This window comes from Rhipicephalus microplus, chromosome 1 (assembly GCF_043290135.1).
Source record: "Rhipicephalus microplus isolate Deutch F79 chromosome 1, USDA_Rmic, whole genome shotgun sequence".
NCBI lineage: Eukaryota > Metazoa > Arthropoda > Arachnida > Ixodida > Ixodidae > Rhipicephalus > Rhipicephalus microplus.
The window spans coordinates 56591000-56608931 of NC_134700.1; the positions used below are offsets into that span (position 1 = coordinate 56591000).

Here is a 17932-nt window from a genome sequence, read left to right on the forward strand (position 1 = left end):
TTATATAAAATATTACTTTACTGGCACTAATGCAAACGTTAGATACATGATCGAATGTTCATAGTGTCCGCGAAACAGGACAGCTTGTTAGTGTCAGATTGAACGGTCGTCGTGCGGACACGGCAAAAAGAAAAAGTTCCCGAAATCAGTGGTCAAACATTTTAACCTAAGGGAAACATCCGATGAAAAAAATTTCCCCGGAGGTGTCTAAATAGGGCCTACAATGAAGCATGTTAGCTAGGCAAAAATGTTTTGCTAAATGGAGCATCATACCACAAGCCAACCAGCCGTCAGCATCTTCAATCAAACACTCGAATACGCTCACAAACATGAATTTTACCCTTCGTAAGTATTAAAAAATTAAATACTGCCAAGCAACGAGCGCCTTACAAATGCGCTGGCTGAACTACAAACGATCGCGTATCGCCGAAGCAGGAATATTCAGGACATGTTCAGGACAAACAAGCCAATCCTCCCTTCCGGTTCGGCACATTCGAAAGTGGTGAAGCGCGCTATTGCTAAGACTTGCTACACAAACGCTCTGCGAAGGTCCTGCTTTCGCATGATTCTTTCCAGCTTTAATCAGCAAACTAAACGCCTCACCGAGGCTGGTTTTGCGATGTACGTTTTGACCGCCATTGCGGAGGGTCTACTCTGTGAAATCAGAATGATCCCAGAGAATAATGCTCGAACCCGTACAAAGGATAAGGAACAGGAGAAACGAAGCTTTGTTGTTATTCCCTATTATCCACGGCATCACCCACAACGTCAAAAAAGTGGCCAGCAGGTGCGATATACACCTGGTTTTTTCTACCCCAGAAAAGCTAGCTAGGTTGTGCAAGGCCGTGAATCCTGGTTCCAGGGGAGAGCGAGGCTGCAACAAGCATCAGAAGACGTACGTTTCATGCATCGAAGGGGTGGTGTACTCTCTACCCCTGTCCTGCGGCAAGTGGTACATCGGCCAAGCAGGCAGGTGCTTAAATGAGCGGCTGAAAGAGCGCGCTCACAACGTCTCTTCTACAATATCGGGCCACCTCGGCATTCATTGCCGAGACTGCGGTTGTGTCCCCGACTTTCAGCATTGTACTGTCATTAGGCGTGATCGGGACCAGTTGATACGCGAAATTTATGAGGCTGCAGAAATAGAAATGCTGGGCAGTGCATGTGTCAGCAGGCCTTCGATTGCTCTATCAAAAAAGAATTAGATTTTTCTTCAGAACGTTGGCACACGTATTGTTCATGGCGCGTTATCATGATGATTACTCGGGTGTTAGGTGAATTCCATTTTCATTTATTTGTATTTTCTTTTTTTGTCAGATACAGCTCAAGTATATATTGTGCGGTTCCAGCAAATAAATCTCTTTGTAAGTCAGTGCCGCTGTCTGTCTGCTTCTTTTCTCGTCCCTCGTTATTGGCGCCGTCTTTATGTTAATCATGTCGTACCAACTCACCCAAGCAACCACGGAATCTATTAATGAGGAACTGCACAGTTCTGAAACAAACGTTCCACAAGTTCGATTGACGGTATCTACGATATTACGGAGGGCACGATGCAAGATGACCCTCATAGTAGGTACTGGGTGAAACAGGTTATCCTTAACAATGAGGACGATGTATCATTCTCATATCAGTGCGTGTTCACGTGTTGGAACTGCAGTGTGGTTTGAAAAGTTACCATTGTGCAAAGTAATGCTTCAATTCTTCAATGTGTGGCATATGTACAATGGCGCTCAATGTGACATGAACAAGGAGGCCATAACTGAAAGCGCCCCGCCTACACTGTAACACCGGAAAAAGTAAAATTGTTTTTGTGATTATCCGCTATACGAAGAGTTCTTACATCAGTGTTCATTTCCTACGCCGACACCCTCGGGGGCTGCTTTGGCCACGGGTAGGATGTTGCAACTCATATTGGGCGTGACTGTGCAGAGAGTTCTTGTAAAAGAAAAAGATGTTGACAAGATTACCAATGTTAAGGGCCTCCTGTTTGTAATGGAAGCCATGATCTCTTGCGAGGAGTTAGAATAATATCATAATAGCAATGTCATGACGTAGAAGTTTTTATCATTATTGTGACAGGGTCGTGACACGGACAAAAGGAGTAGTTTGAGTGTACAGGTTAAATTGTTTACTGGACCGACGTTGTGGCCACGTAAAAGGGAAGGCAGATTACAGCAAGACATTGGCACTGATAGCGGCGAACAGAGCGTCTACCAGCGATCAACTGACAAGTAGTGAAGTGCGACGGCATTTATACATGTGTCGTCGAATGTTCCAGCCTCCTCACTGGTGTTCGCGCAAGTTCTGGAATACTCGTGAGCATCCGCGCCTTGCGAACAATCTTAACAGAACAATCTAGAATGATCGCGAACCTTCTACAATAATGAGGCGCAGTTCGCGCTGAGCAATATCGACGCAGGCTTATGGGCGAAACCAATTCAAAGAAACGTGAAAAAAGAAACATGCGTGACCTTGCCCTCCTCCCCTGCTGAAAAGCATCGTCCCGGTGCTTCAAACAGAAGACGTAGGAGCAATCAAAGTAACAATAAAGTCAGAAAGTGCAATAATTATAGGGTACAACCAATAAAGAACAATAACAGAGAAAAAACAACAAATAATGCACTCCTTAGGGTTGTTAACGCGCATAATACGGCTCGAGGCGCACTACCTAACGGCTTCGGGTCGTTCGGGGCGCCGCTGAGAGTTCGTGGTGCTCTAGGAGACAAATTCGTAGTCGAGTAGGCCGAGACGTCGAACTCCGATGCGAAGTACCGTCGCAACAGTTTTTCACCAAGTCCACGTTGGAGTGACGGCATCCACGCCCAAACATTTTAACCGGGTTGGTATTCCGCGAAGTGTCATCGAAGATTGTAAAGTCACGTTCACAATGAGCGAGAAGGCGGAAAGCCGGAAGGCGTGCTGAGACAGAGAAGAGACCGATACTCGTGTTTTCTGGTAGAACCTTTCATTTTCTTCTCTTCTAGTGGCGTGCTCACGTGTAGCCCCGCCTTGCGCTCCCTTCTTTGTGCTCTTGTGCGCAGCATAGCGTTTCCCATTAACGTTTTCCCAAGGTAATCTCAACTTGCCTCCAAAGTGGGACAACCGTTGAGCGGCGCGACAAACTTGCGGAACGTTTAGAAAGGCGATTTTTAGGTATTCCTCGAGGCTGTACGTGCCTGAAAACGCCTCGACTACACTGTCGAGCTTCAATTGCAGCACTGACACGCTTTCGTCCCCAACAACCACTAAGTCACCAACATGCAGCAGGGACGAAAAAGATGGCTGGCAGCCATGGGCGGAGCGCAAATATTCCTGCTTCCACAATGTCCATAATCGCTGCAGAAGCACGTCTCTGTATCTCAGGCTCCTTCGCAAGTCATGTGCGGTGTAACTAAACAAACTGATGCTTGTGCTTGCTGGTAATCCCACAATACGCTTGCCGGCTAAGAAATGCAATAGTGTCAGTGCCTCTGCATCCTCAGCGTCTTCGCAGAGTTGGGTCAGAGGGTGGCAGTTGACGATCACTTCCACCTCCAATAGCACAGCAAGCAGCTCTTCGTAACTGAGGCTGCTTCGTCCAAGGAAGCGCTTGGGCGCATCCTGAAGTGCCCGTATGACTCGCTCCCAGACACCTCCCGACCACGGGGCTCCGTAGTGAAAATGATGCAATGCCTAGAATGACTGCAAATGATGCGATATTTCGCGACTGGTGTTTGTCGAATTCGCGATGATGACGAGAAGTCCTTGAATGGCAAGAGCAGGGACTTGAGCTGGTCTTGCTTGCCCTTCGAAAGGCTCGGATTGACGTTGAAATGTGGTTCGAGACCTCAATTCGTCGAAGCAGCGTCGGCAACGTCGAAGAAGGCGAATGAAATGCTGGCCTCCGCAAATTCGTTGATTTAGGTGACCGTCGCACCACGGTTGATGTGCCTGCATTCATTACAAGTTTGTGAGCACCACCTTTACTTTGCTGTCACGCAGCTCAGCTATGCCTCTTGCGATGCAAATCTGGCGGTTTAGAATAAGGTGCTGATCGACCTCAACGTCACCTTCAAGGTTTTTGGCTTCTTCGGTGCCAAGAACAATGGCGATGCTAGAGAAAGGCGGCACAGTGACCTGCTCTTCTTGCACATGTAATGCGTGATTCCTTGGCATTGTAAGAGTCGACAGCGTGTTTTCTGAGGTTAGTGTGATTGACTCAGACTTCTGGTCGATTACAACGTCGAGTGGACTTAGAAAGTACATATCAAGTATCACATCCTTCAATCATTTTTTAAAATGACGAAGTTCACAGGATAAGTCGGGTTATTAAGGGTGTATCTTGCTGTGTGGACTCCAGCCGCCGTTATTAAGCGACTTCCAGTGATCCGGTTTTCGGGGCTTGCCATTCAGTCCTAACTTTTTTCAACTTTTTTGCGAAAGGCCAAAACGACGACGGTATTGTCGGCTCCAGTATCGACGAGTGCAGTGATGAGGTGGCCATCGATTAATACGTCAAGGCCGCTGGTTCGTCGTCATGCGTTGCGGTTGGGTCGTGGCGTTAGATCACGGCTACGTCTCTTTGCTCCGCTGCTTCTACGTTGCGTCGTAACGTCTTCTTGAGGCTGCGAAGGTTCGATGTCAAGACCCTTTTCGTCTTGCGGCAGGTTCTTTTTATTTCGTGGCAGCATCGTCGTCGTAAGCGGCGGAGGATCTCCAGCAGTTCATCGTACAGCAACCGTACCTCCGTAAGTTCTTGCCTTTAGTTTTCCGAGTAAGGGGTCGGAGACTGGCCCCGAACAGGGCCGGCGTACTGTTCGCCGTGTGGTGAGGCGTAACGGCCTGACGACGGCAGACGACAAGGTCATCAGGGTGTCGACTGCACTCCCGTAAAGTAGTCGGCGATGTCATACGGTCGTTGCCCCTATTGTGTACACGGCGCGTTAATTTGGAAGCCTCCCGTAGACTGATCTGTCAGCACTGGCGAATGGGTAGGTGTGCCCGGCCTCGCTGCTGTGGCAGCAGAGCGGGCGGTTATCAGGTGCACGCCAAACGTTGGTTTTCCTCGGCGCACTGCACTGGCCCACTGGTGAACGGTAGGACGTCAGGAGTGGTGGTGGTGGTGGCGACGTCTGGTGGCGCAAGTGCGACGGGATGGTGTCTTGGCGTCAGCGTGGTGGAGGGGCGTGACAGTGGGCTGCAACAGTATAGCTCATGGCTTGCTGCTGCGACTCTGGAGGCGGAGGAACGCCCAGTGATTGGTGGATCTCCTAACGTCCGACGTGCGCGATGGAGCCTACGTGAGGCTACGCTGAAGGAAGCAATTTTTGCAACTGTTCTTGCACGATCGCTGGGATCGTCTCACGGAAGTCGGCGGTTCCTAGCGATTGGATGTCGGCATAGCTTGGAGACAAGAAGCTACGGTTGTATTGCCGCTTCCTTATCTTGAGCGTCTTCTCTTTTGTAGATGCTTCGGAAATTAATTCAGCGGCCGTCTTTGGCAGCTTCCTGATCAGCCCGGGGAAGAGTTCTTGCTTGACTCCTGACATAAGCAGACAGACCTTCTTCTCCTCGGACATGCCGTGGTGATCACTCACCACGGTGAAGGGTTTGCCGTAAAGATAGGGACGAAATTTCCCGACAGCCCGAACAAGAGCAAAGCACTCTTTCTCGGTTATAGAATAGTTCCGCTCACGTGCTGACAGGAGGCGGCTGGCGTAAGCAATGACGCAGTCGTAACAACGGTAATTTTGACCAAGGACAGCGCCGCTACCATAACCACTAGCATCAGTGCGTACTTCGGTAGGCACAGAATTGTCCAAATGGGCTATTACAGTGACTAACGTGAGTCGGTCGACGAGATGAGAAAAAGTCGAAGCTTGGTCAGGTCCCCAAAAGAAAGGGACGTCCTTTTTCAAAAGACATGTGAGGGGCTCCGCGATTCTGTCGGGGAGGAAATGACGACATCATCCAGGTAGCAGAGGCATATGGACCACTTCAAACGCCTCAGTAGAGAGTCCATCACGCACTCAAATGCTGCTGGCGTGTTGCACAGCCGAAAAGGCATATAAAGGTGGCTTTCTTCGACAGAAATTTTCATTGACAGCTATTTGCTCATAGCCTGAATGAAGGTCGATAGAAGAAAAGTACCATGCTCCATGGAGGGAATCAAAGGCGTCGTCTATTGGCGGCAAAGCGTAGACGTATTTCTTGGTGATTTTGTTGAGGTTCCTGTAGTCGACCCAGAACCACTAGGTGTTATCTTTTTTTACAAGTACCACGGGCGACGCCCACGGGCTCTAAGAAGGCTCAATGATGTTCTCAGTGAGCATCTTGTCAACTTCCGTTTGAATTACGCTGAGCTTGGTCGCCGAGACATGGTAAGGGCGTCGATTAATGGGTCTTGCGTCCACGGTGTCAATTCAATGGGTCACCAGAGATGTTTGTCCAAGTTTTGGTGAAGCGAAATGAAAAACTTCGTGAAACGACGCCAACAGAAGGCGAAGTTTCAGGATTTGAGAAGGGTTTGTACCGTCATCATCATCGCCATTCATTGTCATCGCCATTTTTCTAGCCACGGAGCTGTGCCTCTCGTGCAGCTCATGCCACAGCTCGAGGCGCGAGCTGTGGTAGATCGTGCTTACGCGCCTGGCGGTTTGGACGATGCAGCTGCTGCCGCTCTGCTTCGGCAATCGCCTTTCATAATAACGAGGAAGACGAGACAACGACACGGCCACGTTGCCCGCCGTCCCGTCTTCCTCTCCCGCTACATTGGTGACCCGGAGAACACGCCCTTCGCCAAGCAGCCCGCTGCCATGCTTCCGCACCTCTGTCTTCCAGTTTCGCCGTTTCACCTGGTCTACCCCCGAGCATGGTTTTTGCGGCTAGATGCCATTCTCGCGGTCAATGACATTACGGTACAGCCGATGATGCACACTGTCCTGCTGAACGCCCTCCTGGTTGAGCTGCGTCATCTAGCCACTGAGTCGTCCTCCAGCCCACGACCCTTCGGTGACCTCTGCGCTGCGGTGCTCGCCTGCTACCATGAAACCTACCGCCCGCTTCCGGGGAGTCGCGAGTTCCAGGTTTCCCCTCCTCCCCAGCGATTGGTACCAGACAGCCCACAGGCTTACCTTGACGAAGACCTCACTTCCCCGTCTACGACTCTTTCTACCTTGAATTCACCTACAGGAGCATCCATTCCTAAGTCCGACCCCTATGACGAGGTAGAAGACGCGCCTACTTTGACAGATCTTCCCTCCAAACCCTTGCGTGAAGGTCCGTCACACGTGCCTGCAACCAACACGTCTTCCCCGACTTCAATTGCCTGCGACCACTCGGATCCATTAGACTCTACGACCGCTACCTTGTGGCATGCCCTGGAGTATGACACGGACATCACACCATCCGCTGTTCGCCCCTAACTCGCGGAGGTTTCGCCGTGGACAATGTCCGACCAACGCGACCTAGCATCGACCACGACGCCTTGTGTGATTTGCCAGAAGCGACCAGCATCGCCCTCAGAGTCTCGCGCAGCTGAAGTTCGAGCTCCTCAGCCACTACGGCCGAACTTCCGAGACGCTGCCATCATGACTGATGCGCCTGTGGACGACGTGCCTTGTTAGCTTACCTCACAGCCATCCGCGCATACCACACCTGCCGCGGAGACAGACAATCTGCAGACGGACCTGAGCACCAACCCTCTTTCACACCGACTTCCAAAGGTACTTCCGTGATCCCAGATCCGCCTACTGCGTCTAATCCAGAGTTCCATTGTGCTGCGTTCCCCAACATCACTCCTACGGGGTTCTTGACTGTGGACGCAAACCAGCAGGACTTCACCCTGAATGAAGGCATGACCTTCGAAACAACGTAAGGGCCTTCTACCTCTACCCGACGCGCTTACCTACCACTTGCCGCACACCTCATCACTAGTCTCATTGCGCATGGCATAGTTATTCGACGACGACGTTTTCGCATCCGTTTACTCGTATACCCATGCCACCACGACGGCCGCAATAAAACGCCGAGGCCGGTTCTTCGCCACCACCGACGTCTGCACCCGCCCACAACTGCATCTGCGAACAGCGCTGTTGGCCCCGCTCACTCGCGAGACCCCGCTCACTACCTAAAGGCTCCATCAAGTCGTCGTGGAGCCCACCTGGGTACGAACACCGCGTACTTTCCGCCAGTTCTACGTCCGCTGCGCTTCTGCCAGAGCCTCCCGCCAGAGAGTTACTGGGTCCCGATACACCGTTACCGTTGACGACCTGGACTGCCTACGGACACTTTGACTCACGTCACGAACCTTCTTGTATATACGCTCCCATCACTTTTCATTTCGGCTTCATTTCTGCGGGGAGGGGGGGGGGGAGTAATGTGTAGCGTGATCATCATCACCATTCATCATCATGGTCATTTTTCTAGCCACAACGCTGCTCCTCTCGCGTAGCTCATGCCGCAGCTCCAGGCGCGAGCCGTGGTAGATCGTGCTCACACGCCTGGCGGTTTCGACGCTGCAGCCACTGCCGCTCCACTTCGGCAATCACCTTTCACAATAGAGAGGAAGACGAGACAACGACACGACCACATTGGCCGCCGTCTGTCTTTTTCTCTCGCTACAGGTTCATGTCCGGGGCAATCATGTCGAACGCGTCATCAGGTGTCGGGCTAGCAGCAGGGCTGCCTGGAGGTGGCTGTGGGGCATCAATGGCGAGAGCAACAGGGTCGTTTGCGTCTACGGGTGATATCGTGCCCAGCGTGATACCTTCAAGAAGCAGTAGTGAGCAGCGTCCATAGTTCAGGACACGTATGCAAGCGTTGTTTGCAGAAACAGTCCCAAAAGAGTGAGGCAAAAATACTCGTCGCGTCCGAACAACTTCCAATCGCAGAAAAAAGTTATCGGTAAATTAAATTAGAATTTTTCCAAACGCCTGCGTCATCTGTAGAACCATCTCCAATACTCAAGAACAGGATGCGCTGAAAAGTGTTTTCTTTTTTTTCCTGTTTTGTAATGGCAGTCAAACATGGCAGAGTTCAAAAAGACTGTCACGGCCTTTCAGATACGAAGCAGCCATTTCATTTTACATATGGTAATGACAGTGTAAGTCTAGTACGTGTTACGTTGTTTAAGTATATGAGTGTTACTCTCACAGGAAATTCAATATGGCGCATGCAAGTAGAAACAATCTGTAACAAGCTCTTCCAAAACTTTGGCGATTCCGACCACGTTAAGCAAATCGACAAAAAAATGTTGACTGACAGCGTATAACCCTTTATGGAGACTCGAATATGGGTTGGTTGTTTGGTCGCCTCACCACAAATATGACATACCATTGTCGAAATCTATTAAAAAGCAATTCTGCTTCTATATAGTCACTACGACAAGCATTTCTCGGCTACTTCGCATGCGCATGTTTTAAAATCGTGTCATCATCCTGTATAAAAACATAGTTAACATAGTTTGTGTTTGAGTACTCTGGAACCCATAGCTTTCGTTGCATCTTCCGTACACCGTACCCGGCGATTTGATTCTCTAGATATTGTGTCCATTGGATAAATTCAGAATCGTCTTTGTTTTCTTTTGTGGTTCGCTTTTCTGTGGAGCGTGTTTTTTTGGAGTGAGCTTGAAGGGTACCTGCGCAGACCTGGTGCTGAGAAATTGGAACAAAAGAATGGCGTAAGCATGTACCTTGTACAATTGTTTTTGTTTCGATGTGCTGATTAGTGTATATAAAGCTTCTATATTTCAAAAACCTAAATGGCAGTATTTGTAAATTGTTAACAATACATGCTGCTATCACTTTAACTGCTTCGCCCTTTCAGGAAAACGTTTCATTTTTTTCAAAATTCAAGGGACAAGTTTCTATCGCCACAAACTCTTGAATCTTGATCACACACCCCCCTCCGCCCACCCCCCTTGCACCGCGCCGCCACCGACTCGATGGATTACGTGCCGTTGACACGCTGCTGCCGAAAGTAGAAACAGCGGCGTACCACCGCCTGTAATATTGGTACTGGTGCACAGGTCTACTCGTAAGTGAGTTTTATTAAGAAAAAAAACATGCAGATATAAAGGTAAAAGAAATTCGGCAGATCCCACATACCTGGGAATCAACGCTACACGGAGCATCCGGCGGGAAGGCGACCGCGTTGCTATTTTTAATTGAGCGAGACGTCATGAAACGACGCTAAATGTAAAAATTTTGCACGCACAGACAAATGTTAAGTTGCTGATGTTCATTGAACCAGTTGTTTCCACTTTTGTAACAATGCCAACTGTAACATGCATAGCAACACTCAGAAGCTGATATGAAGGGCTGATGCTCACGAAGATGCTAGCCCTACACACTGCTACATAAATCAACTTCAGCGCATGGCAACTAACCGCAAACAAGGTTAACCCGACGTTACGGCTGTATCAAAGGAGTACATATGTAATGCTTATAAAAATGGGGGTAGGCCGCACTGCAATCAATACTGACGTTCCACGAAGGTTAGCGTCTGTTTTAAAAGTAGGTCCGAGACCTGGCGTAGCTCTGTGGTAAAGTGCTTCATTGCCAGCAGAATGCTTGGGTTTGATTGCAGCTGGGACCCTCACATCAATTCTCATGATTCGTCGGGTCGACGCTACTGATCTCAAGTATATCTTAACGCTCACGCGTTAAGATTGCCCATATGTGTCCTCGTCGCTCCTGGGTAGATATCAAGGGTCAATCACATGTGGCATATACCCGCATACCATCGGCACATACCTGCCCATGGATATGTGCCATTGGGTGGGAAGTGTTTGATGACGTACGCGACGGGATTGTGACATTCATGTCTTCAGCAGCGCGTTGTATTTGTCAAAGTAGCTTACCCTCTCACGCTAATGTTGGTTCACGCCAAGTAAACGGAGTGACCATGGGAGCACCTGAATGCAATCGGCTAGATAAATAGATAGATATATACACTCAAAGTCACTGAAGTTCGCTAAGAAATGCTTCCCATATATAACTGAACAGAAAAATGATAATTTTTGTGATCAACATGTGCAGGTGGCACCCAGGTACTGGCGTTCCGCATCATTAAGCGTGAGAAAGGTATACTGATACATTTTTCTCCTTTCCCTGGGAAGTGGAACACTTCGAAGACCCCTCTTGCTATCTGTAGTTCATGACGTGACAGTATCTTAGTGTCGGCGAACAATGGAGCGCAACCGCAATGTTTACAATGGGCGGCGGATTGAAAATTGTTTGGTGTCTGATAATGGTCTGATAGTGAACGTACCAACTTGCTCAAGTTCCAATTCTCAGTTTACTTTTGCTAAGAACAAAGATGATGACGGTTAGGCCAACAAAGTGACGATGGCAAGCAGAAGAGCCCCAGCACGTACGGCGAGGTAATAACATGAAAAGCAATGGTGACTGCGAAAAGAGCGATGAAATGCGTATACTCCAACATACCTGGGGCTCTCGAACCTGTCTGCGCTGAGAATCAACGTGAAAACAACTTGGAACCACCTGGCGCAGTAACAAATTGGAAACGAGCTGCACCACGTTCATTGTAGGCTTATCAAAAACTAGAAGCAACCAGGTTAAGAATCATCTAATTTAGCCTTTTCGGGGTTTGCGAGGTCAAGTTAAGGCTGATGTCATCGCAGTACATTGAAGCTTTTGTGTTTTAGGCGTAAAAACAGATGCACACGACTGATTAATACGGGCGGTTTGACAGTTTGGCAGTGTCATTTGCAAGTAGGAAGGGGGCAGCATTTCCCCAGAGGGATCAGCTCATGGAAAGTCTATGGTGAGGAATGGGAGTTCCTGACAGATCCTGTTCTTGAAAGTGGACAACAACAATTAATTGATAACGGGGTGGTTCTGAACATACAAACGCCAGACACTGCCCAGGTGGCGCTGCGATAGACGCTGCCTCCAGTGCCATGATCGCCGCGCTGGCAATAACTGGGTAGTGCAGAGAACCTTGTTCTTTAATTTATAGCGGTAATCATTACAATCGCGTTGTTATTGTCTACGCAAACCTCTTTGTTGACCTGTTAGCTGCACCTATATATAGTCGAAACTTGGGTTCCTAATATTCGTGTACTAGACTGGACGGACAACATTCTAGCAGACTAACAGTTGAAATAATTTCGAAAAAGTGTATCAAGTATTTGTTGCTGATATAACTTGACTTCATAGGAGATTTTTTTCATACACGGAAGCACTTGTGCCTTTTGGGGAGCACTAAATTTCCTAATCATCTGTAGAGTGGTAACACCTATTAGAATTCCTTGGACCACTCGGTATTTCAAAAATAGGGTTTGAAAACGGTATAGACTTGAGATCGTTGACTTGGCTGCCGACAGGCAACAGCGCAGACGCACGGAATGAGAAACACTGACTGAACTAGGGGCTGTTTGCCTTTTCTTTTTTTCTGTTATGCAGAAGTAAGTTATTAGAATGCATCTCACCAGAAACACTGCAGCGTGGACGTAGATGGAGTAGGCGTGCCACTGGATGCTCTCACCGCTTTCCAACTTCGACTTCAGCTCAACGCAGTCAGATGCGAGAGGACGCACGCCTAGCACTTGCACGCTTTCCGGAGCATGCGCGTACAGAACGTCCAACAGATCCTGCAGCCACAAAAGCACCCATCATTCATTTTCTGTTCTGTCCCCTCCCCTGGCATTGCCTTGTCACCCGTAACAGTTGCCCTACTTCGCCACCTAGTCAATACTCAATTACCAGCCTGAAAGTGGCTTTGAGAGAAGGTTGTAATGATATAATAGGGAAGCCTTAATCTATATTTTAACATAATGGTAAATAGTTTTATCAAGTTCACGTGGACACTACATATTGGCACAAATAATTTTTGACATTTTTTCTCCCCTCTCCTGGAATTATTTAGTCCCCTTCCTCATTCATACAAAAAGACACCCCGCAGGGGCGTCTACGTAAGCAGGTGTTTCGTGTGTAGCGACACCATGAACCTGAGCCAGCAAGGGGGTTTCGACTCTCTCCTATGCCTTACCTGGCGATATGTAGACGCTGGCGGAAAGGTCTTTTTTTTTCATTAAAGAATCTCTCTGCCTAGACTCTCATTCGTGTAAGTCTCTAACATGTGCCCAATACCACTACGTTTATACCGGCACAGCTGTTTATTCCGCGAAAAGAAAACTATCATAATCGTGGGCCCGTGCACACTGTTACCTCAGTGTTGCCATGACACATGAAAATATGGTAGCGGATTTTTTCATTGAATATAAGTAGAAATCAGTAGATTTTGTTTTCCATGTGTGCGCTTTGTTTTTGCGTCGCAAATTCTGCGATGATATCAGTAATTCAACCGTAGAATAGTATTGCTTTCGTGAAGTAGTAAAAAGAGTGACTCTGAAATTACTCTGAATTACTCAGTACGTTGAAGCTTTTGTATTTTAGGCGTCAAAACAGACCCACGGTGAACACCGTGGGTCATACCTTCTGAATAATATGGGTGGTTTTAAATTTTGGCAGTTTATTTGCAAGTAGGGGGGGGGAGAGCATTTTCCCCAGAGAGAGAGAGAGAATAAACTTTATTGAAGAATTAAAATTACGTGACTAATCCCGGGTGGAGCCCTCTTGTAGAGTGTAGAGCCCCACTGGCCACAGCGGCTCGCCGGGCCTGGTCTAGGGTCACCAGTTGGCTCCCAAGTGCCAGCTCGGAAAGCCGTGCCTCCCAAGACCACGTTGTGAGTGTTTGTAGTGAGCGCACCAACCTAGATACTGCATTGGCTGGCCGCTCGGTACATTGGTAGGTTATGTGTGTAAGTGTGGCTGTGTGGTTACTACACCATGGGCATACCCCTGTTGTGTATTTCTGTGGAAAAATTGCGTGTAGTTTTGATATGTTTGGAGGCGGCGCCAATCCCGGGCTTGTTGGCTGCTTAAGTTCGGATGTGGAGGGGCGCACGTGCGTCTTGTAAGGCGTTGGTTTTCCAATATCTGCCTGCTTGTTACACTTTGCTCTTCATGATGCCCTGTGAGGTGTCCTGAGGAGAGTCCTGCGTCTCGGCCAGTAAGTCCGCGAGCTACGCAGTTTGCGTCCTCGTTCCCCCCCAGGCCGTCATGCCCTGGGCACCAAGTGACGCCATGTGCCTCCATCAACATGGACCCCAAAATATCAGTGACGCACCTTGGAAGTGTGCCTCTAAGGTATAAGCGACATGCAGCTTGTGAGTCTGTCAAAATATACGCTGAGCGCCCCCTTCTTTCGGCTTCTCTGATTGCCAAGGCTATGGCTGCTGCCTCTGCGGTGGCACTTTATCTGGTGCGTAGGGACGCGCAGGCCACGACTTTGCTTTGGTTAGTCACTGCCAATGCATATGCTTGTTTTCTGGAGCCTTGTGGTGGCGCGGGATAAAGACTGACGTCGGTAAAGTAAGCGTCTGGATCGCTACTTCTCTGCAGGAGTTTTCGTGCTCGCGCTTGACGGTGCTTTTTGTTGTAGAGCGGGTGCATGTTTTTTGGAACTGGTTCCACGATTATTTGATCACGTATTTGCTTGGGTACAATGACTGTCTCATCGCCACAATATTGAGGGGTGAGAGGGTATCCCAGCCTCTGTAGCAGTGTTCTTCCCTGGAGCGTAGTGGTGAGTCGTTCTCGCTGTGCGATTAGCGTGGCGGCGGCCAATTCTTCATACGTAATATGCATGCCGAGTCCCATGAGTTTTTTCTGTGCTTGTGCTGTTCGGAAGTCGCAATGCTGCTTTGTACGCAATTCTGATGAGTCTGTCAATCTGCTCTATTTCGGGCTTGCGTGTTGATTGAAAGGGAAGAGCGAACGTGACTCGACTGAGAACGAAGGCATGTACAAGGCGTACCGTGTCGGCCTCTGTCATCCCATCATTACTTCGCGCAATTCTAGCTATAAGGGATGCAATACTCTTTACGGTGTGTTGGAGTTTGCCTATTGCATTCTTTACGCTGTTGTTTTCTTGCACGTGCATGCCTAATATTCGAGCTACTGGGGTCCTGTTGATGATCTGTCCGGCAATTTCTAGCTGCAGCGCGGGTGCACGGTTGGACCGAGTGCGTGGGGGTCTTATTTGCAAATATTCCGATTTGCTAGGTGCGCACGACATGCCTGCAGCAGTGAGGTAGCCTTGAATCATGTCTATAGCAGTTTGCAGTACATCTTGTCATTCTCCATAGGAGCCCTTTGTTGCCCATAGCGTAATATCGTTCGCGTAAAAGGCACAGCCCAGGTTTGGTATAGTCTCCAGCTGGAGGACTAGTTTCCGGAGGCCGATATTGAATAAAAATGGAGACAAGATGGAGCCCTGAGGTGTGCCTTTCAGTGGGAGGTCGTATGGTGATGATTTGGTACCAGCTATGCCAATCTGCGCCTTGCGATTTCCAAGAAAATCAGAGGCATAGTTGAATATGCGTTGTCCGCATCCTATGGCTGCAAGACCGTCTAGTATGGTAGAGTGCGCAATATTATCAAATGCTTTTTCGATGTCGAGTGCAACGAGTAGATTGTTGAGACTACCTGGCGCTGGGTTAAGCACTTCCTCTTTGAGCAGTAAGAAGATATCCTGGGTAGACACTCCTCGCCTAAATCCGTACATAAATGTTGGTAGAAGCCCCCGTTCTTCTGTGTATTGGTCAAGGCGAGTGAGTATAACTTTTTCGAAGAGCTTGCCAATGCATGACGTTAAAGAAATTGGTCGTAGCTGATCAAGGCTTCGCCGTTTGCCTGGTTTAGGTATGAGTACAACCTGTGCCAGTGTCCATTCTGCAGGTATCTTTCCACTCGGTGTCCAGACTTCCTGATTAAAGTGGTCTGTGATGGCTTGTATTGCTTCATCGCTGAGGTTCCGTACCATGGCATTTGTAATGCCATCCAATCCGGGCGCTGTATTTCTTTTGAAGCTTCGAGCCGCTGCATAAACCTCAGCAAAGGTTATGGGGGCGTCGAGCTCAGTGTTGATACCCAGAGGTATCAGCTCATGGAAAGTTCATGGTGACGAATGGGAGTTCCTAACAGATCCTGTTCTTGAAAGTGGACGCCAAAAATTATTTGACGACGAGGTGTTTCTGAACATATAAACGTCAGACTCAGCCCAGGCGGCGCTGTGAAAGGCGCTGCCTTCAGCGCCGTCATCGCCACGCTGTCAATAACTGGGTAGTGCAGAGAGCCTTCTGCAAGCGAACATGCTGCGCGCGAACATGCAAGCGAACTGCAAGCGCGCCCGGTGTTCAGGCGCGTTCAATCTAACTTCACTTCAGAAGCGATCTGCGGGTGCAACGCAAAAGATGTTTGAGTTATTTTGGCATTCTGCAACTTGCAATTCAAGTGAAAGTGAGCATCGCATGACATAAAGTTCCAGGCACGCTCTTCTACGTGTGTTCTGATATGCCTAAATGCATAAATGTAGACATAATACTAAAGCAATGCATACACGAGCAATGCATTTTGCGATCAGTGGAACGAAGGTCGATTTATCTTGTACTATAGGACCCGGCTATTTTCGTGTTTGTAGTTACATTCTCACCCCGCAGGGGCGTCTACGTAGCAAGCGTTTCGTGTGTGGCGCCATCATGAACCCGAGCCAGCAAGGGGATTTCAACTCTCTGACATGCCTTACCGTGCGCGGCTTAGCCGTGTCCGGGCAAAAAGAGAATCCTGAGGGTTGATCTGCCGCCGGGTGATTAAACCAACTAGCCCCGCCCCCCCCCCCCCCCCCTGGCAGAGGCAACACGACCCTTTGGCCCCAGCTTCACCTTGCGGCACCCCTGGGCTGACCCACTCAGAAAAAATCGGCAGTCGCCTTTCCCTATATCTTTCTCTCCCTACATATTCGTCTTTCTCTCCTGGCTCATATCTGTCCTTCCATCTCCTTTCTTCTACTTACCTCTGGATTTTCTGGCGGCGAGGGTTAACCTTGTGTAGTTGTGCAGTCCTATACAAATGCTTCAGCGTCCCCTAGTTGGGCTTTATGGCAGGTGGACGCCATTGCTGGCGAAACAACAAAACTACCATGCAAACACCTTCGTTTCCCCGACTGCTTGATCTTCCCTCTCAAAAAAAGGGTGCGCAACGAAGGACTAATACGTTTCGACCGTCCCGGCCTATCGTTCCCGAAATTCTATGCTATTCACGTTGAAATCTAAACAAATAACCATAATCAATTTCTTCATTTCTTGTCTCAAGGTGACTGACCGATGTCTTTGGAGCAGGTTACAAGGTAACTAGGGTGCCAAGTAGTGACCTTTTTCTTGAACTAACTGAGCGAAAATCAATTGAGAAACTTTGTAATCTAACGGAATTCGGCAACATCCCAATATTCGTTTCGCCTCACCGCTCGATGAATAAGTCACGCGGAGTCCTCTCCTAAGCAGACCTTTTCGGGCTTTCCGAACAGGAACTACTAGAAGGTTGGAAAGAGCATAATGTCACAGATGTCAAACGAATCATCATCAGACGTGATGGCTAGTAAATACCTACCAAGCACCTCATATTAACATTTCTATCTAGTCTACTACCTACAGGCTGTCAAACAGGTTGCATTAAACTCTTCGTCTATTTATACAATGCGAAACTTAGACGGTGCTACAAATGCCAGAGATTCGGCCATGACTCACAGAGCTGCCGAGGTCAAAAACTTGCACAAGATGTGGAGACCAAGGACACACATCTGATAATTGTACTAAGACACCTCACTGCGTTAACTGTGACGGGGTTCATGCAGCATACCCCCGTTCCTGCCCAAACTCTAAGAAAGAAAAAGAGGTTATCACTAATAAAGTAAAAGAAAACATCACATTTAAGGAAGGCCACAGCAGGTGCGCATCATTCTACACAACACCCTACGCTGATGTGGTGCGCCGGAAAATAGCGTCACACCAGCCCCTGCACTCATTCGGTCTGCGCAGAGTGAGCCGTCGGCAGGGGAGCCTGCCTCCTTGGCGGTAGCAGCCCAGTCT

General features: G+C 48.8%; 1 protein-coding gene across 1 annotated transcript in view; it reads right to left on the reverse strand.

The window, feature by feature from the left end:
• The window catches only part of LOC142765314 (rho GTPase-activating protein 20-like), a 185026-nt gene that overhangs the window by 114197 nt on the left and 52897 nt on the right, over positions 1–17932 (reverse strand). Inside the window, exon 3 of the mRNA XM_075866076.1 lies at positions 12434–12595. Coding sequence (XP_075722191.1) covers positions 12434–12595 — 162 coding nt within the window. The remainder of the gene's footprint in view (positions 1–12433; positions 12596–17932) is intronic.